This window comes from Puma concolor, chromosome D1, assembly GCF_028749965.1.
Source record: "Puma concolor isolate L17-30 chromosome D1, mPumCon1.1.hap2, whole genome shotgun sequence".
NCBI classification, from domain to species: Eukaryota; Metazoa; Chordata; class Mammalia; order Carnivora; family Felidae; genus Puma; species Puma concolor.
The window spans coordinates 16,300,291-16,323,182 of NC_141676.1; the positions used below are offsets into that span (position 1 = coordinate 16,300,291).

Here is a 22,892-nt window from a genome sequence, read left to right on the forward strand (position 1 = left end):
GTCCTCTCGTAGCACAGAGTCTCCTTTATGATTTTTTGGTGCATCTTGTCTGGGTGACCCCGTCTGATCTCTCTTTTTCTCATACGTCCTTTGGGCATTTACTGCCAGTGCTGGGTAGGGACATCAGGACAAATGACACATAGCGCCTGGCAAGGGGTCAGAGCTGGTGAAACGACAGGTCTTTGGTTGTTATCAGGGGAATAAATCATTAAAAAGTCCTCCGCACCTGATGAGTGGCTTTTAAAAAATTTTTTTGTTTAATGTTTTTATTTATTTTTGAGACTGAGAGAGACAGAGCATGAGCAGCTCAGGGGTAGAGATAGAGGGAGACACAGAATCCGAAGCAGGCTCCAGGCTCTGAGCTGTCGGCACAGATCCCAACGTGGGGCTCGAACTCACAAACTGTGAGATCATGACATGAGCCGAAGTTGGACGCTTAACCGACGGAGCCACCCAGGCGCCCCGATAAGTGGGCTTTTAAAAATGCCCCAGTGAGGCTGAAACTCTTCAGGTTATGGTCCCAATGGGGACGATTAGTGATAATGGCTGCCACACTGGATTTTCTGGCCACTTATTACATGTCAACCTTGACAAGCAGAGTCGGATATCATCCCATTTTATAGATTGGGAAACTGAGTCTTGGAGAGGTCAAATGATTTGTTCAAGGTCACACAGCTAGGAGAAGGGCGGGCCAGATCCCACTGCACGTGGGTGCTAGGTCAGCGTGGAGCAGAAAGGCTCAACGTGTCTGGAATGGGGTGCCGTGGAGCATGGCCAGGAGCAGGAATTAAGCCCCAAGGCATCCTCACAGCATCCATGCTGGCAGGACCCTAGTGCATACCTGCTGTCTTGTGCTCTCTGGCTTCTAGTCCACAACAAGGGAGAAACAGAAAAAGATGAGCCTAGAAGCATCTTGTTTGCAACCACAGCAAGATGGGGGGAGCAGACCACCTGGGACTGAGTAAACGCCCAAAGCAGCCAGCAGGCCTCAGAGAACCCGGACTCTGGGGCCATTAGCATTGGCGCAAACACCCCCAAATGCATCCTTGCCCCGAGAGCGAAACTGTGACCTCCCTTCTCAGGCTTCCAAGCCCCAAGAGAGGGTCAATAGTGTTCCGTCCTCTTTAAGAAGGCCAAGGGGAATGCAATACAGTTTAAAAGTAGTTAGAAAGCACTCCACAGAGGCAGAAAAGAATGGATTCCGTGTCTACAGGAATGGTAAGTTTGGACCACGTGGCAATGCTCGTGTACAGAATTCCTCCCATGGGGGTCAGGAAGGACAAACGGCCTTTCCTGATATTGGACCTTGCTTGGAGAAAGTCACGTGTAATTTGCTTCTTTCTGGGTAGCAACCGATACTCCTGAGGTGACGGGGTGGGGGGTGGGTGGGTAGGAAGGGGGGGCAGTCACAGACGGCCAGAGTTCATAGAGGAACAGTGGGGGTGGGGATGGGAATTCAGAATATTCTGGCGGTATTTTCCGTGTGAATCCTTGTGACTTTGGCAAGAGCCATCTCTGTTTCTGCCTTCCGCTTTGAGGTTTACCCCAATACCCTTACCTGCAGACCCCGCCCGGCCCTTCCCCTTGGGTGGCACCAGCCCCCAGTACTGCTCTCTCCCCACATGGCCCTGGACTAAGCCCACCCAGGACTCTGCAGCACGAGGCCAGCCCGGGGCCCTGTGCGCCGCAGCAGGAGAGATATTTTCATTCAGCACTTCCTGTGTGCCTGGCCCTGCTCTCGCCTTTCCATTTATAAACCCACTTCGTTCATGGAACAGTCCTACACAGTGGATGCTGCTTTCATCACCCCACTTTATAGATGAGGGAACTAAGGCACTGAGGTTAAGGAAAGGGCAGTGCCTGGTCTCAGGGCAGCCCGGCCCCAGGATCTGGATCTGTGCCAATTCACCATACAATCTCCCTGTCAGATGAACATATAGATAGGGCTTGGGGTGCCCCTGAGGCTTACCAAGGGTTAGAGGGGCAGAAGCCGTCATATTGGACCCGAGGGGGAAGGGACAGGAGATAGCCGGGAACAGTGTGGCCCTGCCATCGCCCTGGAGAGCCTCGCTCTCTGGAATTTGTCTATATTTAGCAGGTGGTTGGGCAAGAGGCAGATAAGAAATCCTGGGGAGGGGGAGGGCCCATTATATAGTGTGGGGGGACGGGTCCTGCTCAGATCCTCCTTGGGTGGCCTGTGACTGCTCAGATCCTGGTGTGATCTCTCTCAAGATGCCTGAGCCGGGGAAGAAGCCAGGTAGCCGCAGGTCTAGGGTTGGGGCTGAGTGGGGGGCCAGGAGGGCTGGGGCATCTACAACTGGGGGGGTTCCTGAGTGAGTTCCTGAGTTCCTGAGTTCCTGAGAGTGGGGGCTGTCTTCTGGGTCTTTTTCTGATTCTTGGTTTCTCCTTCCCATCCTTCTGATGAGAGTGAGGGTGAACCAGGGCCAGGGGGTACAGAGTGGGCCATCACCCCAGTCTCGGGACAGAAGAAGATCCCTTCCCTATCCCCATCCCATCTCCTTCTGCAGCAAGATTAAGCCTGGGCTTGCCTTTTGGGAAAAGGCTGCCACAGGCAGGGGCCCAAGTTGAGTCTAGACTTGAGCCAGTCTCGCCGAATGCTCTTGGGCAAGCCCTTGCCCTCTCTGGGTCTCAGTTTCCCTATCTGCATAAGGGGGAGTTGAGTTGGCTCTCTCCAGTTGTGATAGTCTCTGCTTTATGAGCCTGCATTCCTGTGGCCCTCACACCTGGTGTGAAAATGCCAGTTCTTCTGCTCTGCGAGAGAATGGTCGAGAAGCCCTGATCCTGGGCCAAGGGCAGAGAAAGTCACAGGCCAGGGACTTGGTCCTGGCTTGTGCCCTTACCAAGGTCATTCAGGGCAGGGACCCAGCCCCCCAGCCCCCAGAGCCTCCCAGGCCAGCTTTATCTCAGTTGCTGATTCTCAGCCTGAGGCCCTTGGAGAACAAATTTAGCCACAATTCAAGTGGACAGAGTACCTGCCCCTTGCCAAGGGCCCCAGATGGTGGGGGAGAGAGGGAGTTGGGCTTCCCCAGGAAGGAAGGGTCAGGTGTCCAAGGACATACCTAACAAAATTCTTGTGTGGAGGTTAGGACCACGGCCCTGGCTCTTCTGCCTACTGGCTGTGTGATGTTGGATAAGTCACTTGAACTCTCTGAGCCTCAGTGTCCGCATATGAGCAATGGGCATAATAATTGCATCTGTCTCATAGAGCCACTGAAGCATTAAATGAGGCGATGCATTAAAGTGCTTTAGGAAGAAGGGATGCAGGGGTGGGGTGCCTGGGCCAGCCAGTGGCTCCTGCAACCTCCATTGGCCTATCTCAGTCTCAGCCTTCAGCAAGAAGCCAAGGTCAGTGGAGGTGGCAGCCAGCAGCCCTGCTGTGTTCGAGGCCGAGACAGAGCGGTCAGGAGTAAAGGTGCGCTGGCAGCGGGGGGGCAGTGACATCAGCGCCAGTGACAAGTATGGCCTAGCAGCCGAGGGCACGAGGCACACTCTGACAGTGCGGGACGTGGGCCCCGCCGACCAGGGACCCTACGCAGTCATCGCTGGCTCCTCCAAGGTCAAGTTTGACCTCAAGGTCATAGAAGCAGGTAAGACCCTGGTCCGCCTTCCCTAGGTTTGAGCTTCTGGGGCAGCCTGGCCATCTCTCCCTCACCCAGGGTATAGGAGGAGCCTTTCCACTTTCTTGCCTTTGCTTTGGCTGAGCCGTCTGCCAGGAATTCCCTTCCTCCCTTTTCTGCAGCAAGACCTCACTGAGTGTCCCCATGTGTCTCCCTGGCCTGTTCCAGTCATTGTGGAAGTAGGGAAAGTTCTGAGATGGATAAGGCACCATGCAGCCCTCCCTCCAGATGCCTTCTCACAGATGGGGACTCGGTGGGCTGCGTGCGCTGGCAGGGAAGCCCCTGGTTGCTGCGGGTGTGGAGGGACCCCCTGGGGAAAGGAGGGGGGAACGGAGCCCACAGCCTCCCGGGCTGACCCACCAGGGCGTGGGAGCGCAGTCTGCGAGGGTGAGGAGGCCAGATGCGCGCACTGCAGTATGTGACCAGCCTGCAAAGATTGAGGGGGACCAGGGGCAAGAGGAGGGCTCTCTGCTTAGAAGCTGCTCCACGACCCCCCACCCTTTCCCTTCCAGAGAAAGCAGAGCCTGTGCCGGGCCCTGCTCCTGCCCCTACTGAGGCTCCTGGAGGCTCCGGAGAAGCACTGGCCTCGACCACTGAGGAGGAAGGAGGCTCCCCAAGTCCCAAAGGTGAGCCGGTGCAGGGAGGGCGGTGCAGGGACGGTGAAGGCCAGCGGATGGGGTGTCCCAAGGCAGGTCACAAAGGCCTCTGCTCACAGGGTCAAGCTCAGCAGCCCCCGATGGCTCTGGTGCCTCTGATGACCCCATCGGCCTCTTCATAATGCGGCCACAGGATGGTGAGGTGACTGCAGGTGAGTGTGGGCTGCGGCACCCCGGGGCAGGGGCAGGGCACAGCAGGGCACCCGCCCAGGCCCAGCCTGTCGCCCTTTCCCTGCAGGTGGCAGCATCACCTTCTCAGCCCGCGTGGCCGGCGCCAGCCTTCTGAAACCGCCCACAGTCAAGTGGTTCAAGGGCAAGTGGGTGGACCTGAGCAGCAAGGTGGGCCAACACCTGCAGCTGCACAACAGTTACGACCGGACCAGCAAGGTGGGGCCTGCGGGCACGGCATGGTTCAGGGGCCCCCTGGAAAGAGGGCTTGGGAGCCCCTGGGAGGCACCGCGGGCACAGGGGAGCCTGGGGGTCACCCTGAGACTGAAGGCACACAGGAGGTGCAAAAACGAGACCTAGGGAAGTTGGGAAGCAGGTTGGATAGCCAGGGGCACCCGGGGACAATGCGGAGGCCCAGGAGACCTGTGGGACATGCGGGGCTTGGAGGGCATGACAGTCTTAAGGGGGCATAATAAAACTTGTGGAGGCAGGGGGCCCAGGAAGGCTGAGGGACCTCATGAAGCATGGGGGCAGGTGGCATCAGCCAGTGAAGATGTGAACCCTCTGGATGGATGAGTATTGGAGCTCAAGGGGCCCTTCATTATACAAAGAAACTGAAGCTTGAGAGGTTGTTGTGGCTGGTCTGATGTCACTCAGAGCCAGGCCTAGAACCTGTGCTTTGACTCCCAGCTTCTGCTCCTCCCACTCTTCCACAGTCTTGGCCCAGGCAAAGGCTCCTCTGGCAGGGCAGGGCCAACACGTTCAGTTGTGTGGGTTGTGCACTGCACAAAAGTGCCTTGTCTTAAGTGAAGGTCATTTGCCTCGTAGCCATCACAGATGTATATTTTATTACCACCTTGTGCCAGCAGATGGCAGTCATGTGTCTTGAAAAGGGGCTCTTTTTCCTATTTACACAAAACCCTTACCCACAGGTTAACTAAACCCTGAGGGGTGAAAATGTTGGTGGCCATTAGCCACTCCCAGTCTCCTTTAGGAGTGAAGGGCCTTCTCTTCCGGTCCCTGGTCTCCCCTGATACCTTCCTTCTACAGGTCTACCTGTTTGAGCTGCACATTACAGATGCCCAGACTACTTTCGCAGGTGGCTACCGCTGTGAGGTTTCCACCAAGGACAAATTTGACAGCTGCAACTTCAGTCTCACTGTCCATGGTGAGGGGAGCCCTGGCGTCCCGGGCTCAGGTCCCCATGGGTCTCATCCCCCACGTCTGCCTCCATTTCCCAACACTAAGGAGGATGCCTAGTCCCAACCGGACAACCGCTGCCCACATGCCCAGTGCTGCTCATGCAGGGGCACGAGAGAAACCCATGGAGGTTCTCAGGGTTGGGGTGGGGTCTGACAGCCAAGTCCAGATCTCACCTGGATGGTGAGATGGTCCAGGCTCCTGGCACAGGTGAACAGGTGAAGGGTGAGCTGGGAGCTGAGTGGGAGATCAGCCACCGCTAAGGGGCTGGGGACCAAAAACTACCCAAACTCCCTGGTACCTCAGTTCTGGAAAGGCTCAGAATGTGGGGTCCTGGGGCAGATGCCCGCTCTCAAGGGTCGTGGATGGGCAGGTCTGTAATACTCGGAGACTCCGGGGTGAGTGAGGCTTCTGGGGTGTGCCCTCTGAAGCCCCTTCCCTGTCTCATCTCCCTCTCTGAACGCAGAGGCCATTGGCCCTGGAGACCTGGACCTCCGATCAGCTTTCCGCCGCACGTGAGTGGTCATCTCTTCTCAGGGACGGCAGGGAGGCCAGTGCTGGGATCTGAAGCCCCTCGGGGTCAGGGCTGGGAATGATGTGGGGGGGGGGCTGTGGGGGGACAGAGCTGAAGTTGATAGTGATGGGGGACAGCAAGCTCCCCCGGGCAGCTGAAGGAACTGGTTCTAACCCCACAGGAGCCTGGCTGGAAGTGGTCGGCGGATCAGGTACCCCTCTCCCAGCCCATGCTTGTCAGACTTCGGGGCTCTGAGATGGAGCCCCCCATCCAGACAGTGTCCCTTCCTCTCCCAGTACCTCTCCCCACCCCCACCTCCCCAAGCCTCTTCCAGTTGGGGAGGTCCTTACTGGGGCCCCTCTCCGTAGTGACAGCCACGAGGACGCTGGAACTCTGGATTTCAGCTCGCTGCTGAAGAAGAGGTGAGTCCCTGGGTAGCAGCTCCTGGGCAGAGGGTGAGGCCCCATTTCAAATCCCAGCAATGCGGTTTTCCGGCTGTGTGGCCCTGAGCTGGTTACTGTACCTCTCTAAACCAATTTCCCTGTCTGTCAGATGGGATAATCCTAGGGGTGCCTGGGTGGCTCAGTCAGTAAAGTGGTGACTTCGGCTCAGGTCACGATCTCACTGTTCGTGGGTTCGAGCCCTGCATCGGGCTCTGTGCTGATGGCTCAGATCCTGGAGCCTACTTCGGATTCTGTGTCTCCTCTCTCTGTCCCTCTTCCCCTTGTGCTCTGTCTCACTCTGTATCTCAAAAATAAATAAGCATTAAAAAAAAATTGGATAATCCTGGTGTTGGGAAGAGTCAGAGGGCTCTGCAGACATGATATCTTGTGAACTAACATCCTCCCAGGGCCCCCCACGACCCCTGACGCTTGAGTCCATGAGAGCTTGCCTCAGTAGACTCCAGGGACTCACAAGAAGCTGGGAGGGGGCGCCAAGCTGCAGGGATTTCTCCCCCAGCCCCTCTAGCTGACTCTGTCCTCTCCCTCTCTCTCCTGGACCCTGCGTTGTGGCTGATGCTGCCGCGGCCTAGAGAGTAAGCATCGGGGGCCGGTGTTTGGGGGCAACAGGGTGTTGGTGGGACTCTGTACCCTGGTGACAGACAGGGCTGGGAATCGGACAGACCTGAGTGTGGATCCCCACTGCCTGGGGCGTCTCTGAGTTTTGGTTCTCCAGATACTCACCTGCCAGAGCTCAGGAGGAACAAACAAGGCCCTGTGTGGGGAAGGCCCTGCTGTGTAAATGGAGGGACACTGGTGTGGGGAGAAGGGAGGGGTGAAGGCCCACGGGCTGTGGCCCCAGGGCCTTTGTGGGCAGGTGGCCCATGCCTCTAATGGTCCACTGCCTTTTTGTCCTGCCCGGAGCAGCAGTTTCCGGAACCTAAGGTGAGTGCGTGATGAAGCCTGCGCCCCCGTCACCCCCACTTCCACCAGGACTCCCCCATACTGAACTCGAGGTCCAAAGCCAGCCCAAGCGGCACCACCAGAGGGGTCCTGGGCCCCAGGAAGCCTCACCCCAGGGGAGGGCGGGGGGCAACAGTCCTGCCTGCCCCCCCCCCCCCCCCCCCAGCCAGAGGGGATTCCCTTGAGGCCTCTCTGCTGGACGCAGGGACCCGAGGCTGGAGGCGCCAGCCGAGGAGGACGTGTGGGAGATCCTGCGGCAGGCATCCCCCTCCGAATATGAGCGCATCGCCTTCCAGCACGGCATCACCGACCTGCGCGGCATGCTCAAGAGGCTCAAGGGCATGAAGCGAGATGAGAAGAAGAGCACAGGTTAGCCCTCTGCTGCCATGCAAGAGGAGAGGGCACACGCACACACTCACGTGCGCGCACACACACACACGAAAAGGTAAGAGTCAGCTTAGACCAGAGACACCACAAGAAGAGGACAGAGCACAGCTGGGCCCTCCTCACTGAGTAGAAGCCTGGGGGGTGCTGTAAAGCAGAGTCAAGAAGGAGAGAAGGTCCCTTTGGCCGCTGTCTCCCTCTCCGGCCAAGCTTCTGTCTCTCTGGGAGCTGCTAACCCCATCCCTGAGCTGAGCAGGTGGAGGGGACCCCAAGGAAGGCAGAAGGACAAATAGAGAGGAGACAGACACGTAGAACAGACAGAGATAATAAAGAGACAGGCACAGTGGAGACAGAGAAAATGGGGGACACAGGCAGAGGGTGGTGCGAGGACTCGGCCCAGTGGCACGGCCACCAGCCACGGCGATGCGTGTGAGCCTTCTGGGGCAGCAGGGGCGGCAGGGCAGTGGGGGTGCTGACGGAGGTGCTCAGCCTTTCAGAAGAAGCTGGAGCCCGCCTACCAGGTGAGCAAGGGCCATAAGATCCGGCTGACCGTGGAGCTGGCCGACCCCGACGCCGAGGTCAAGTGGCTGAAGAATGGACAGGAGATCCAGATGAGCGGCAGGTGCGGTGGGGCTGGGGGTGGGGGGGGGGGGCAGGTGCAGTCCTGGGAGCAGCGGGGGCAGGGAGGCTCCCAGCCTGCTCTCCGTGCCTCTCACGGCCGGCCGCTGCCGTGTTCTCTGTCTCTGTGCGGCTTCTGCCCTGCGTGTCTCTCCCCATTTTCCTCTCCCTGGGTCGAATTGCCCATCTTTCTGTCTCTGCCTGTCTCTGTTCCTCGCCCTTTTGCTCCGGGTCTCGCTTCCTCCCGCCTGGATGCTCCCGTGGCCCCTTCTGCTCCACAGCAAGTAAGGCCCAGCTCCGGGAAGGAAGGCTCGGGGGTGGGGGCACGGTCCGACGGGAGGAGGGGGTCGGACGGGGCACCTGGGACACACGAGGTGAGTGACGGCTGTCCATCCATGCCCCGCCCCCGGCCCCCGGCACAGGTACATCTTCGAGTCCGTGGGTGCCAAGCGCACGCTGACCATCAGCCAGTGCTCGCTGGCCGATGACGCGGCCTACCAGTGCGTGGTGGGCGGGGAGAAGTGCAGCACCGAGCTGTTCGTCAAAGGTGGGCCCGGACCGGGGGCCCCTGGGAGGCTGGGACCCTGCGGGGGGGGGGGTGCACAGGGCTCGGCCATCTACGTTCTCCTTGCTCGCCAGAGCCCCCCGTGCTGATCACTCGGCCCCTGGAAGACCAGCTGGTGATGGTGGGGCAGCGGGTGGAGTTTGAGTGCGAAGTGTCTGAGGAGGGGGCCCAGGTCAAGTGGTGAGTGCCAGAGGCACGGGGGCTGGGCAGGGCTGGGGGGCCTGCGGGCATCCCCAAAGGAGGCCTCGGCACTTACCGCCCGCCCACCGGCCAGGCTGAAGGATGGGGTGGAGCTGACCAGGGAGGAGACCTTCAAATACCGGTTCAAGAAAGACGGGCAGAGGCACCACCTCATCATCAACGAGGCGACGCTGGAGGACGCGGGGCACTACGCGCTGCGCACCAGCGGGGGCCAGGCGCTGGCCGAGCTCATCGTTCAGGGTGAGGCCCCGGGGGGGGGGGGGGGGGGGGGGGGGGAGGGGAGCACGGGAGGCTGCAAGGCCCTGGGCGCCCTCGGCCCCAGCACCACCCCCGGCCGTGTTCGGGAATCGGGCAAACCCAGGATGGAGGCCTGTGTGACCTTGGGCAGGTCACTCTGACACATCGAGCCTCGCCACTCTCATCTGTAAAATGGGGGTGCCGAGGTGGCCACCTCAGAGACTACTGGGAGGGCCAGATGGGCCTGGTCAGTGTCGCCCCGCACCACACGCACACTTGAGCTTCCTCGTGCACCCCGTCCCATCATCGCAGGCACACATGAATCACACTCACGCGTGCACATTCGGGTTTTCACATGCCCGTGTGATCTCCACACCGATTCACGCCCACACCCACACACACCCTCCCCGGCTCACTGGCTCTGCCCTGCCCTCCGCCCCCCAGAGAAAAAGCTGGAGGTGTACCAGAGCATCGCAGACCTGACCGTGGGTGCCAAGGACCAGGCGGTGTTCAAGTGTGAAGTGTCCGATGAGAACGTGCGGGGCGTGTGGCTGAAGAACGGGAAGGAGCTGGTGCCCGACAGCCGCGTCAAGGCGTCCCACGTTGGGCGGTGAGTGTGCAGAGCTGGGCCCCGATGCAAAGGGGGGCAGGCAGATGGGAGAGCAGAGACTGAGACAGAGAGAGAGAGACAGAGGGAGAAACAGACACTAGAGACACATAGGGAGACAGGGAAAAACAGGGAGAGACAGAGAGACAGTGAGACAGAGAGGGACAGGAAGAGACACACAAATAGACACAGGGCACAGACTGAGACAGAGAGACAGAGAGAGAGCGAGAGACGGGAGCATACAGAAGAGAACCCTGCAGAGGCAGAGGACAGAAAGAGAGAAGTAGTGAGAGAGACAGACAGGCTGGGAGTTCCCCCGGCCCCCTCCCCGCGGGTCATGGCCAGGGCAGGGCAGGAGGCAGGCAGGCCAGCTCTGGCCAAGGGCCCTCACTCTCTCCCACTCTCTTACTCATGCCTCGAGCATCTGCACCGGCCCGTGCTGGGTCCAAGGCCACAGAGATTAGTGACAGCAGCCCCCGATCAGTCTCTAAAGGCCCAGCCAAGGGGCACGTGTACATTGCCTACCTCTGAAAACACGCGAGGGAGCTAGAAAGTCAAAAATAGAGAAAGCATTTAAATTTTTTTTTTTCAACGTTTATTTATTTTTGGGACAGAGAGAGACAGAGCATGAACAGGCGAAGGGCAGAGAGAGAGGGAGACACAGAATTGGAAACAGGCTCCAGGCTCTGAGCCATCAGCCCAGAGCCCGACGCGGGGCTCGAACTCACGGACCGTGAGATCGTGACCTGGCTGAAGTCGGATGCTTAACCGACTGCGCCACCCAGGCGCCCCGAGAAAGCATTTAAAATACCAGCACCCCACTGAGCTAAGGCGGGGCAGGGGCCCTCTGGAGCCCTGACTACCACGAGACTGGGGTGTGTGGTCCAGTGGGCTCCCCTGAGCCACCACATCCCTGCAGAGTCCACAAACTGACCATTGACGACGTCACGCCTGCCGACGAGGCGGACTACAGCTTCGTGCCCGAGGGCTTCGCCTGCAACCTGTCAGCGAAACTCCATTTCATGGGTGAGCGGGCGCCCGGGCCGGGTGGGGGCCCCGTCGCCGGGCTCTGCCTGTGCCCAGCCCCGTGCCGCATGCTCTCCCTTCTCTTGCAGAGGTCAAGATTGACTTCGTGCCCAGGCAAGGTGAGTCGCGGGACCTCCCCCCCATGCCCACTCCACCCATGTCCCTCTCCATTCACAGAGGGAAGAGCAAGGAAGCTGGAGTGGGGACCTCAAGACCCAAGCCCCAGCTCTGTCAGTCAGAACCATGGGCCAGTTATAATCTCTATGCACCTCAGTTTCCTATTCTCTGAAGTGGGAATCCTGACGTGCCTCCTCCACGGGGTGTAGGAAAGATGAGACGAGAAGATGTGAGGTTTCATCATTAATTTTCTGCTTTCAGAAGTACCCCTCCTTCTTTTACATTAAACATCAAGCATTTATCCTAACTTCCGGAGGGTAGTCCGGGCTGAAGCATGCTCTAGGCCAGGGCTTTCCAAACTAAGTTCATTCATTGAATAGGGATACTCCATTTAAAAAGGGTTCCATGGTTGGAGGGGCGCCTGGGCGGCTCGGTCGGTTGAGCGTCCGACTTCGGCTCAGGTCACGATCTCGCGGTCCGGGAGTTCGAGCCCCGCGTCGGGCTCTGTGCCGACGGCTCGGAGCCTGGAGCCTGCTTCCGATTCTGTGTCTCCCTCTCTCTCTGCCCCTCCCCTGTTCACGCTCTGTCTCTCTCTGTCTCAAAAAATAAATAAACGTTAAAAAAAAAATTTAAAAAGGGTTCCGTGGTTGGAGGGGCACCTGGGTGGTTCAGTCGGTTAAGCGTCCCACTTCAGCTCAGGTCATGATCTTGTGGTTTGTGAGTTCAAGCCCCGTGTCAGGCTCCGTGCTGACAGCTCAGAGCCTGGGCCTGCTTTGGATTCTCTGTCTCCCACTTTTTCTGTTCCTTCCCCGCTTGCACACGCACACTTTCTCTCTCTCTCAAAAAAAAAAATAATAATAAAATAAAATAAAATAAAATAAAATAAAAAAGCATTAAAAAAGGTATATGTAAGTGATGAACCACTGGATTCTACTCCTGAAGCCAAGGCCACACTGTATGTTAACTAACCTGAGAATTTAGGGGGGAAACAAAAAGGGTTCCATGAAGTCAGTTTGAGAATCACTGAACACTTGGGCCACCTCCTGCTGACTCAGAAGCATCTCAAAGGCTCTGGAAAATCCTGTGGTGAAGAAATGTGCTAACTTTGTTTAATCCAGGGCCTCCTCATCGATTTGGCCGCGGAAACTTCTTTTTCTTTTTTCTGGCAAGACACTGGTGTTCCTCCTAAGCGCAGTCTGAGAAATGCTACAGTAGGCGACCCGGTGTTACAAACCTCCCTGGAACTTCCTGGGGGGATGGAAAGGTCTTAGATCTTGACCTGGTGGTGGTTGCACAGGTGTATACAATTGTGACACCTCATCGAGCCGTATGCTCAAATCTTGGCATCTTCTTGAATGGAAATTATGTCAGTCGAATTGATTAAAAAACAACCACCAGGGGCATGGACTCCTTCCAGTTTCTGCCTCTTTCGTGGGGCTTGGGCCCCTGCCCCTTTTTCTGACCTATGCCATTTCCCCCCCAGAACCTCCCAAGATCCACCTGGACTGCCCGGGCCGCAAGCCGGATACGATTGTGGTTGTGGCTGGGAACAAGCTACGCCTGGATGTCCCTATCTCTGGGGACCCTGCTCCCACTGTGATTTGGCAGAAGACCCTCACACAGGTACTGTGGATCCCTCCTCCACTTCCCCATCTGTAAAATGGGTGCGTGGGACCAATGGGTGTTGGCATCGGCTCCCCACCCCACCCCACAAGTGCACACCCTACAACTGGCTACCCACTGGGAGTGTAGAGGCTCAGCTGGCTGGGAGGCGGGCAAGGTGGGCAGCAGAATGTGGGTGGGCAAAGGGGGGCCAGAGGGGCCGCTGGGCAGGGATGATACCCTCCAGGCTGAGTCAGCCCCTCTTCCCCCTGCTTCCCTCCGGCTCTGTTCCCAGAAGAACAAGGTCCCAGCAGGGCCATCCCTGGATGCCCCAGGGGAGGATGCAGGTGACAGTGATGAGTGGGTGTTTGACAAGAAGGTGAGTGAGGCTGATGGTGGGATCCAGCTCGTTTGCCTCCCGTGATTTTCTGCCTACACGGTTTCCACCCTTTGGTGAGGTCTCCGTGAAGCCACCACATCTGGCCAGCTGTGTTCCTGCCCCAGGCATGGTCTACGTGGGATCCTCATGCCTCGGTCAGGCACGAGTTCCCTGAACATTGCTGGGAAGCCCTCATGACCGGGCTGTTCCCAAGGCTCCTGTCTCCCTGGGCCGACCTTGACTTTGTACTTCTTCCCGACTGGAGAGGGGGTTTCTCTGGCACTTTTCTGTCAGAGCAGCTGCCTGGGCACCACTCGGGTCAGCTCTTCCTCCTCCAGGCACAGTTGACCCCTCCACCCACCTGAGGTCTTTCGGGATCCTCAGCTCTGTAAGGTCATGTGATTTCCATTTGGCAGATGAGAAAACTGAGGCACAGAGAAAATCGGTGATTGCCTAAAGCTCCGTGATAAAGCCAGACCTAGAGCCCAAGCCCCTGGCCCCAGTGCTTTGCCCACGGCGAGCGCTAAACAAAGCTGTCTGGACTCGGTGCTCACAAGAGTGCAGTTTCCACTCAAGCTACATCTGCTCCCGGGACCCCGTGCGGAGTTCTGTTCCTATCTCTGGCCATTGCACGGGCTGTCAAAGCCTGTGGTGTCTGACTTGGCCCTTCTCCCCCACTTCCCCTCCCCCCCACCCCAGCTGCTGTGTGAGACCGAGGGCCGGGTGCGGGTGGAGACCACCAAGGACCGCAGCATCTTCACTGTCGAGGGGGCAGAGAAGGAAGACGAGGGTGTCTACGTTGTCACAGTGAAGAACCCTGTGGGCGAGGACCAGGTCAACCTCACGGTCAAGGTCATCGGTGAGGCTGGCTGGCCTGGGGCCACCAGGGAGGCCCGTCCATTTACTCGTTTAGCCACGTGACAAACATCACGGGCATGCTCTCAGCTCCATGGAGAGGATTGGGATGAGGACATGGGGTGAATGTGGGCAGTGGGGAGCCATGAAAAGCATTGGTCACAGGCTGGTGACACGATCAGAAGTGCATTCTGGAAGCATCTGTGGGGTGGTGGGGGCAGGCAGCCTTGGCCCTGGGCCCTGGGCGGGGCTGATGTGGGTCCATCCCTCCAGATGTGCCAGATCCCCCCGCGGCCCCCAAGATCAGCAATGTGGGTGAGGACTCCTGCACCGTGCAGTGGGAGCCGCCTGCCTACGACGGGGGGCAGCCAGTCCTGGGTGAGTGCAGGGCACGGGGATAGAGCTCAGGGCCGGGGTTGTGGGGCAGGCTGGGCCCCAGACCAGAGCTCCTGTCTCTCCTTCATCAGGCTACATCCTGGAGCGCAAGAAGAAGAAGAGCTTCCGGTGGATGCGGCTGAACTTTGACCTGCTGCGGGAGCTGAGCCACGAGGCGCGGCGCATGATTGAGGGCGTGGTGTATGAGATGCGAGTCTACGCGGTCAATGCCATCGGCATGTCCAGGCCCAGCCCTGCCTCCCAGCCCTTCATGCCTATTGGTGAGCCTGCCTGGCCTGGCACTGCCCCACGCCCTCCCTGGTCAGAAGCAGCTGCTCTGTGGGCGGCCACCCCACTAGGCATTTACATCCGGGTCCCTTTTAAAAGGCTCCCTCGGGGATAATCCTTTTCATTTCACAGAGGACGGAAGTGAGGCTCTGAGAAGTTAGAAGACTTGCTCAAGGTCACCTAGCTGGTAGGGGTGGAGCTGAGCCTCTCACCACTCTGTTGGTGCCTCTCAGGCCTCACTCTCCACATCTGTAAAATGGGGATAATGACAGTATCTACTTCATGGAACTGAGGTTAGGGTGAAATGAGATAACGCAGGCAGAACATCTGGCATACAGCAGGTGCTCAATAAATGTTAACTGTCCCCTCTTCCCCACTCCCTTCAAGCAGGATTTGTCGTATATGGGATAGGGTGAGGGCACTGGGCGCCTTGGGGTCTAAGAGGCGTGGGTCTGTCTCCACCACCCCCAGGAGGGCCATCTGGGGTCACTGCCCTGAAGTCGCCATTTCCTCATCTGAGTCACGGGGGTCGAGAGGGTGGAAGGGATGCTGACAGGTGTGTCAGGCTCTCAAAGACAGCTGTCCCTACCAGGATGTGGGAGTGGGGGGGGGGTGGCTGTCTGTGGCATGGGCAGAAGCCACCCCCTGCCCAAGGACCCAGCACGGTTGGGGAGATGGAGGCAAGGGGTGGGGGTGGGGGGGACTGTGGGGAGAAGGGTCCAGGCCTCTCTCTTTAGAGACTGGCTTCCAGTCAGTCAACTATTAGCTGTTAGTCAACTCGCCTGATCATACAGTGCCAGGAAATCTCGTTTTCAGCTAGTTTTTCTTTAACTTACATTTATAGCATTTCCTGTGTTGTCTGACAGAAGGGGCTCCTTCTAAGCATGTTTGTGCTCTTTTGGGTATCTATTCCTATTTAGCGCTCTTTTTTTTTTTTTTTTTTTTTTTTTTTTTGAGAAGGAGAGAAGAGGCAGGGAAAGAGAATCGTAAGCAGGCTCCATGCCCAGCGTGGGGCCTGAAGTGGGGCTCAGTCTCACGTGAGACCATGACCTGAGCGGAAATGAAGTCTACTGCCTAACGACTGAGCCACCCAGGCGGCCCTAGGCTCTCTTTTGTAATTGCTGTGTTTGTTTGTAAGCCTATCTAGAGACAGGTCTTTTAGTGGGAGCTGAAATAATTCTGACAGCCCTCGAATAAGCCAGGCTAAGGGCAAGTGTCCCTGCGTGACCGGTGGCCAGTTGAGGGTCTGGGTCAGAGCCCTTCCGTTTCCCCCAGTGGTGTAGGCTCACTCAGACCCCTCTCTGACCCTGCCTCTGCCTAGGCCCCCCCAGTGAGCCCACCCACCTGGCCGTGGAGGATGTCTCAGACACCACCGTCTCCCTCAAGTGGCGGCCCCCAGAGCGGGTGGGAGCCAGAGGCTTGGATGGCTACAGCGTGGAGTATTGCCGGGAGGGCTGTGAGTGCCCCTGCCCAGCCCCGGACCCTCACCCAGCACCCTCCTCTGAATTGCCCCCCTCGGACCGGCACCTGTCACCCTGTTCGACCCCTATTTATGGCAGAAGCCCCAGACAGCCACTGGAGGGTGGGCAGTGGGGCGGGCCCTTGATGTTGATGCTGCCCATGGGCTTCCCCGGCCAGGCTCGGAGTGGGTAGCTGCCCTGGAGGGGCTGACAGAACGCACCTCGTTGCTGGTGAAGGACCTGCCCACGAGGGCCCGGCTGCTCTTCCGTGTGCGGGCGCACAATATGGCGGGGCCCGGGGCCCCCATCGCCACCAAGGAGCCTGTGACGGTGCAGGAGATACTGCGTGAGTGGCCCTTGCGCAGTCACAGGACAGACCTGCCGCTGACATCCTGGCCGTTGGGGTCGGTGGAAGTGGGGACATCCCGGGAGACCCTACTGGAGAGAGGGACAGGAGAGTCTGAGCCTTTATTCACGCCCCAGGCCCAGGGCAAACATTCGGAGAGGGTTCCCTGGGCTTTTCTGCATCAACCCCTAGTTCTGGGACAGGGAAAATGTAGGCCTTTGAGTTTTGTTCTCTGAGCCTCTCAGTTCAACAGGTAGGTATTGTCCCCGTGTTCATAATTTAGCGTCATTGGGCCATCTGGGATCCACTCCCCATTCCTCTATTCCCAGCAAAGGATCAATCACGTAAAGATTGGTTCTCAAAGCGGAAAGAGGCAGCAGACTGGGGCAGAAACAGTCTGCAGGACAGGGATAGAGTCCAAAAGTCTACATTTGCATCCTGGCCTGTGACTTCCTAGCTGCGTGACCTCAAACAAGTTGCTCACCCTCTCCAATCCCTGCCTCTTACAGCGGTGTGGTGAGGTGGAGATAGAAGCAGGGGTTCCGTAGACCATCTGGGGCTGGGATAGGGAGAGCTGAGGGCGGGGCATTTTCCTCAGCCATAGCCTTCTGGGCCCTGCCTCGGGAGGGGAGGAGCTGTAGCGCTCCCCAGGGCTGAGCCCTCCCTTGCTGAGCTGCCCACTTGGCACCCGCAGAGCGGCCACGGCTCCAGGTGCCCCGGCACCTGCGCCAGACCATCCAGAGGAAGGTCGGGGAGCCCGTGAACCTCCTCATTCCTTTCCAGGTAGGGCTGGTCCCCCTCTCTGTGCCCTGGTGTGTCGTCCTTGCCTAGCGGGTAGAGGAGTTTCAGGGGCTGACCAGACCCTGAGATGCCACCCAGTCGTGCCAGGCTTGGGGGTGAGCTGTCCCTCCCTGCAGGGCAAGCCCCGGCCTCAGGTGACCTGGACCAAAGAGGGGCAGCCACTGGCAGGCGAGGAGGTGAGCATCCGCAACAGCCCCACGGACACCATCCTGTTCATCCGGGCTGCTCGCCGCTCCCACTCTGGCACCTACGAGGTGATGCTGCGGATCGAGAACATGGAGGACAAGGCCACGCTGGTCCTGCGGGTCGTTGGTGCGTGGCACTGGGGCCCCCTCTCTGAGATGCCCAGAGACCCTGCAGAAGGTGGCAGGCCAGGTCCAGGCTGGCGGGGGTGAGGGGGCCTCCCAGGGCCCTCTGTTCATACTCCAGCAGTCTCAGGAGGTCTGTTCCGGCTGGTCTCTCTCCTGCAGACAAGCCAAGCCCTCCCCAGGATATTCGGGTCACTGAGGCATGGGGTTTCAATGTGGTTCTGGAGTGGAAGCCACCCCAAGATGATGGTAACACAGAGATCTTGGGTTACACAGTACAGAAAGCTGACAAGAAGACCATGGTGAGCCTGGGGTTCTGGGCGCCCCATATGTACCCTCCCCAGGGCCGGGCACACCTGGGCACCAGCTTCCTCCCCTGACCTTAGAATGGGTCTGCTTTTCATCCTTCCTCTCTGATCTGGGTCCCTCCACAGTTGGGGTACAGACACCAGGGGTACCCAAAAGAGGCCCCTGGCAGGGAGTAGGGCCTGACCCCCAGAGACCCTCTCTTTCCTCCACACCCCCAGGAGTGGTTCACTGTCTTGGAACATTACCGTCGCACTCACTGTGTCATCTCGGAGCTCATCGTTGGCAACGGCTACTACTTCCGGGTCTTCAGCCATAACACGGTGGGACCCAGTGACAACGCGGCCACCACCAAGGAGCCTGTCTTTATCCCCAGATCAGGTGCTGTACCTTTACTCCCACCCCCAGGAGGAGCTGGGGCAGGGAGGCGGTAGGAGCAGGGAGGGGGCCTAGCGTGGTGTGGCACTCTTGGTGCAAAGTCTTATCACCCACAGGCATCACATATGAGCCACCCAACTACAAGGCCCTGGACTTCTCCGAGGCCCCGAGCTTCACTCGCCCTCTGGTGAACCGCTCAGTCATTGCTGGCTACAATGCTACCCTCTGCTGTGCTGTCCGGGGTAGCCCCAAGGTAGACAGTTTGGGATCCTGGTCCAGGCAGACTCAGGAGGCAGGGTTTGGAGGCTCCAACCTCCATCGGTCCTCTCCCCAGCCTTTCCCTGCTTTCTACTGCCCAGGGGCGCAGGGCCGGACTCCTCTCCCTGAGCAGGGCCTCAGCACTCTCCATTGGCTCCCTGTTCATTCCCTGCTTAGGCATAGTTTGGATTCCAGCGGGAGCCCCTAGAATACAAACAGGTTCCTGCCAGGTCTCCTGTCAACCTGAGATGGTCTCCCTCCCTCCCGTTACCTGATTTACAGCCCAAGGTTTCCTGGTTCAAGAATGGCCTGGACCTGGGAGAAGATGCCCGCTTCCGCATGTTCAGCAAGCAGGGAGTGTTGACCTTGGAGATCAGAAAGACCTGCCCCTTTGATGGGGGCATCTATGTCTGCAGGGCCACCAACTTACAAGGCGAGGCACAGTGTGAGTGCCGCCTAGAAGTACGAGGTGAGGAGCCCACAGGGCCAGGGCCCAGGGTGGTGGAGGCAGGGAACCAGCTGGGACTGTGCTGGCCTGGGCCATGCGGTGGCTCTGAGAGCAATGACCCTGTCTTGTCCAACATGTGTACTGGTTTCTGGGCTTTGCTCTCAGAGCTGAGAAACACACATGTGACGTGGCCTCCTCCTCCCCTACAGTGCCTCAGTGATCCGGCTGGCTCCCAGAGAGGGCCAGGTATGTATTCCAAGTCACCCCGACACCGCCACCCAGGTCAGAGGCTGAGCCCTGGCCCTTGGTTCAGGGGCAGCCATCAGGAAGTGGGGGTGCAGGTGCCTCTTTGCAAGATATCGGTGCAGCTCATTCACAAGGGAACCTGTGTTACAGGTGCCACAGGATGCCAGCCCATGTACTGGGAGCCTGGAAGGAAGCTGGACAAGCCGCCTTCTGCTGCTGGATATGTGTGTGCAAGTGTGTATCTTAGGGTTGGGCTAGTAGAAGCATCAGTAGGGCAGTGCAATTAAGGTGAGCGGGCCTGGGGGGCTCGGAGCACGGACTGAACTGAGCTCCCACTGGAAGCTCTCAGGTCTTTGGGACAAACGGGTGGTAGGCTCAGCAAATGGTGGTTGGGGACAGGCCTTTCTGGCCTGCCATGTCTTCTCAATGTATAAGGGCAATAAAAAATCAGTGCGGTCACAGGAACTGACTCTTCTTGTCCAACGCATTTTTCACAAAAAGCACAGGGAAATATACTTGACCTTCAGAGCAAAATTCCAGGTATTCTGTCTCATGAATGAGTTGAATGAAGCTGAGAGTGGAATCCTACATTCATAAAACACTAGAAGAAACCTCGGCCTTCCCCCACTTCTGTGTATGTCCTTCTGATGAGGAAACTGAGGCGCTGTGATGGAAGGAAACCCGGGGCTCTCCCGCCTGGTCCCCTGTGCTCTGTACTGCCTTTGTCCTGGGGACCTGTGGTTGCAGCAGCCTGGATGTGGGGCAGTGCTGAACTTCCATGTGGTTCTGTGCCCATAGGGTCTGGGAAGGAGCCGCGCCAGGCTGCTTCGGGGTCCCAGTATGCAACAAGTCCACGGCCCTTCCACACCTGCTTCCCAGTGGGAGAGGGTGGTCCTGTCCGGTGCAAGATATTGGGAACCAGGGGCCTCCTCTGCTCTTCCTTTCACCGTAGGGAGCCTAAATCCAATTATCAGTCTACTTTTGGGAGGAAGAAGCCAGCCAGCCGGTCTCAGAGTGCCCTGATACTGTGGATGGTCTTTCTTGTCCAGGTAGCGCCAGAGGATTTTCCGTGGCATAGGAAAAAAAAAAATCCCAGGAAGCCTGGTCCTAGGGTTGCTTCTCTTAAGAGTCCCACCCAACCTAAGGCACTCCTGGCCAAGAGCCCTGAGCCCGGGCTCTAGGCTCTGTGAGACGCCCTGGCCAAGTCATACCACCTCTCTGGACCGCACCTGTGAGGGGCCGGGGAGCCCTGGTTTTTCCTTCACTGCTAAATGAATCTCTCTGCTCAAATGTCTAAGCCCAGTTTGGCTGCTTCCTCCAGTGGCCAGTCCTTAGCAGGGCAGCCCTTGGGGGGCTGGGCGGGGGGCATAGGGCAGGAAGCCCCTCCCATAGCCTCTTCCTGGAAGCGGGGTGGGAGGCTGGGGCTTCAGCATGCCAGGACTCCAATGCGCACGATCTCATCTCCCTCCTTCTAGGCCTGAGATGCCTCTGTAGAGTCCAGGGACAGCCTTCCTCAGGCCTGGGCGGAGAGGAGGTGTCATTAAATACAAGGCGGTCAAGAGCCCAAGGAGAGTTAAGGACATTTATTTCACATTCACACATCTGTACATTTTTTATAAATAATGTAGAGCTGAAATATGTACAATCACCTCTTGCCCACTCCCAGGCCATCCCTCCCTTCCAGCACCCAGCTGCCTGCAGACACGGACGTGTATACTGAGCTCGGCTCTCCCCTACCTGGTTCCCGGGCATGGTAGCCAGTGGTCTCTGGGACTCTCCCAGCCCAACCACTCTGGTCTCTCATGCCGAGGCAAAGCAGACCTTAGGGAAATTGCTGCTCAGCGAGAAGGAGCCCCTCGGTGCGGCTCCACCGCAGTGGGAAGCCGTGGCAGGCTGCAGCTACGGGCTTGGGAAACGCGTAAGGAAGGAGGGAGGCTGCCACTCACTCTGCTGCCCCGTGACTCTCCCGGCCTTTCCCTGCCCACCCCTTCTCTGGAGGACAGGTCTCAAGCTCCCCTCACTCTGCACCGAGTGGGCCTTCGCCCAGGACCCAGTCACGCCGGATCAGAGGAGACGGACAGCCAGAGTCCTGCACTGGAGGGTCATACATAACACCAAGGACGAGGAACCACGACACAAATGTCTCAGGGACACGCAAGGGTGGGCTCGTACTGTACTCAGAGTTCTTACAAGCCATCGGCCCAAAAGACAGACAGACATCACTCTTGAGCCCTGAGGGGACAGGAGGCTGGTCTCCTGGGAGTGGAGAGGGAGCAGGTGGAGGAAACCGGCTGAGTCCTGTGACAGACACTAAGACACGCTGAAACACACAACTCTGGACCAACTAAGCCACGGCTAGGGGCTCGCAGAGGACACGCGCGCGGCACGGTGCGCTTGCGGATGGAAGACGCAAGCACATCCCCCGGGCTGGGGGGCTCTCGACCCCTCCCATCAGCTCGAGACGGGCCGGGGTGGGGTCCTGAGATCTTCCTCACTGCTACGGACTGCGGCCACATACGAGAAGAGACACAACACAGAGTAGCAGATCTCATGGGCCTAGAGGGAAGAGAAAACCAGACGGATCAAGTTCCTGAGATTCCGGCATCACCACGCGTGGAGGTCTGCCAAGCAGGAAACTCTGCCCTCACACCGGGCTCGGGGCTCACAGCTGGCCGGCGGGAGAGGGGATCTGCGCGCGTGTCTCTCTCTCCCAGGGCCGAAGACTGGTTTCGGCTTCAGCTGGACCTGTGGCATCTCGACCAAACTCAGCTCTCAAACCATTCCTAGTGCCCCGTACCCCATGCTCTCAGAGGGCCCACCCACTCCTGTCTGAAGGTCCCCAGGGAGCCCTGCGCACACTGGCCTGCCGGGGTTGGGCGGCACACTCACCATTGGTGTCTTGTACTTGTGGCTCACCACTTCTTTAATTTCAGGAACTAAAACCGGACGGGCAAGAGACAAAACAGAAAGTTCAAAACTAAGAGCAGTAGTGCCAGGCTCTCCCAGGCGGCAGCGCCCGGCACCAGGGTCCCCTTCCCCACCGTGGCACGTCCCAGTGGCCCTGGCGGCTCAGGCCATGCCAGCTTCTGTCCAGCTGCTGCTGGATGAGAGGCCGCTGCCCCAGACTCCTCAGCCAGACCTCTGAGGCCTGCTGTGGCTCCCTGTGCCATGGCTGTGACTCTACCCACTTCCTGGAGAGCCTCAGCAGGGGAGCGGGCTGGCCTCTCACCAGCCTGTTCACTGCCACTGTCCAGGGCCCTGCGGAGCTGCGGTGGGGCGTTCCCACGTTTTGGCTGAGAGTTGTCTCTAGCCTGTGCCTCTCGCCGTGCTGAGATGCCCGAGAACTCATCCCTGTGACCAGCCCGAGACTGTTCATGTTAAGCATGGTTCCCTGCACTCCCAGCCTCTACACAGAGGGTCCTTAGGCTGGATGAAGAAGCGGCATGATACTCAACCCACCAGACCTGTAAGTTTCCTTCCCTGAGTGGCAGGAGAGGCCCAGGCCTGC

At 58.5% G+C, this 22,892-nt stretch overlaps 2 protein-coding genes across 51 annotated transcripts in view; one reads left to right on the forward strand and one right to left on the reverse strand.

Moving 5' to 3' along the window:
• The first annotated feature begins 2,111 nt into the window (after positions 1-2,111).
• MYBPC3 (myosin binding protein C3) lies at positions 2,112-19,847 on the forward strand. Its single transcript, XM_086677529.1, has 33 exons — positions 2,112-2,257; positions 3,342-3,608; positions 4,151-4,264; positions 4,354-4,446; positions 4,533-4,681; positions 5,513-5,630; positions 6,129-6,177; positions 6,358-6,387; positions 6,545-6,598; positions 7,541-7,561; positions 7,785-7,948; positions 8,453-8,585; positions 9,004-9,128; positions 9,221-9,326; positions 9,421-9,587; positions 10,029-10,194; positions 11,111-11,217; positions 11,307-11,336; positions 12,818-12,957; positions 13,232-13,315; positions 14,015-14,174; positions 14,444-14,548; positions 14,638-14,826; positions 16,155-16,289; positions 16,472-16,639; positions 17,334-17,422; positions 17,557-17,752; positions 17,911-18,050; positions 18,276-18,435; positions 18,549-18,685; positions 18,973-19,159; positions 19,348-19,384; positions 19,535-19,847. Exons 1-32 carry the CDS (start codon positions 2,233-2,235, stop codon positions 19,356-19,358), a joined length of 3,819 nt encoding a protein of 1,272 aa, XP_086533655.1. The 5' UTR covers positions 2,112-2,232; the 3' UTR covers positions 19,359-19,384; positions 19,535-19,847.
• Positions 19,848-20,952: 1,105 nt separating this feature from the next.
• The window catches only part of MADD (MAP kinase activating death domain), a 40,216-nt gene continuing 38,276 nt past the window's right edge, over positions 20,953-22,892 (reverse strand). For all 50 annotated transcript variants that reach the window (XM_086677456.1, XM_086677458.1, XM_086677454.1 and 47 more), the window contains 2 exons: positions 22,274-22,320; positions 20,953-21,940 (listed from right to left, as the gene is read on the reverse strand). In XM_086677456.1, the coding sequence (XP_086533582.1) occupies positions 21,836-21,940; positions 22,274-22,320 (152 nt within the window). In that variant the 3' untranslated portion in view covers positions 20,953-21,835. The remainder of the gene's footprint in view (positions 21,941-22,273; positions 22,321-22,892) is intronic.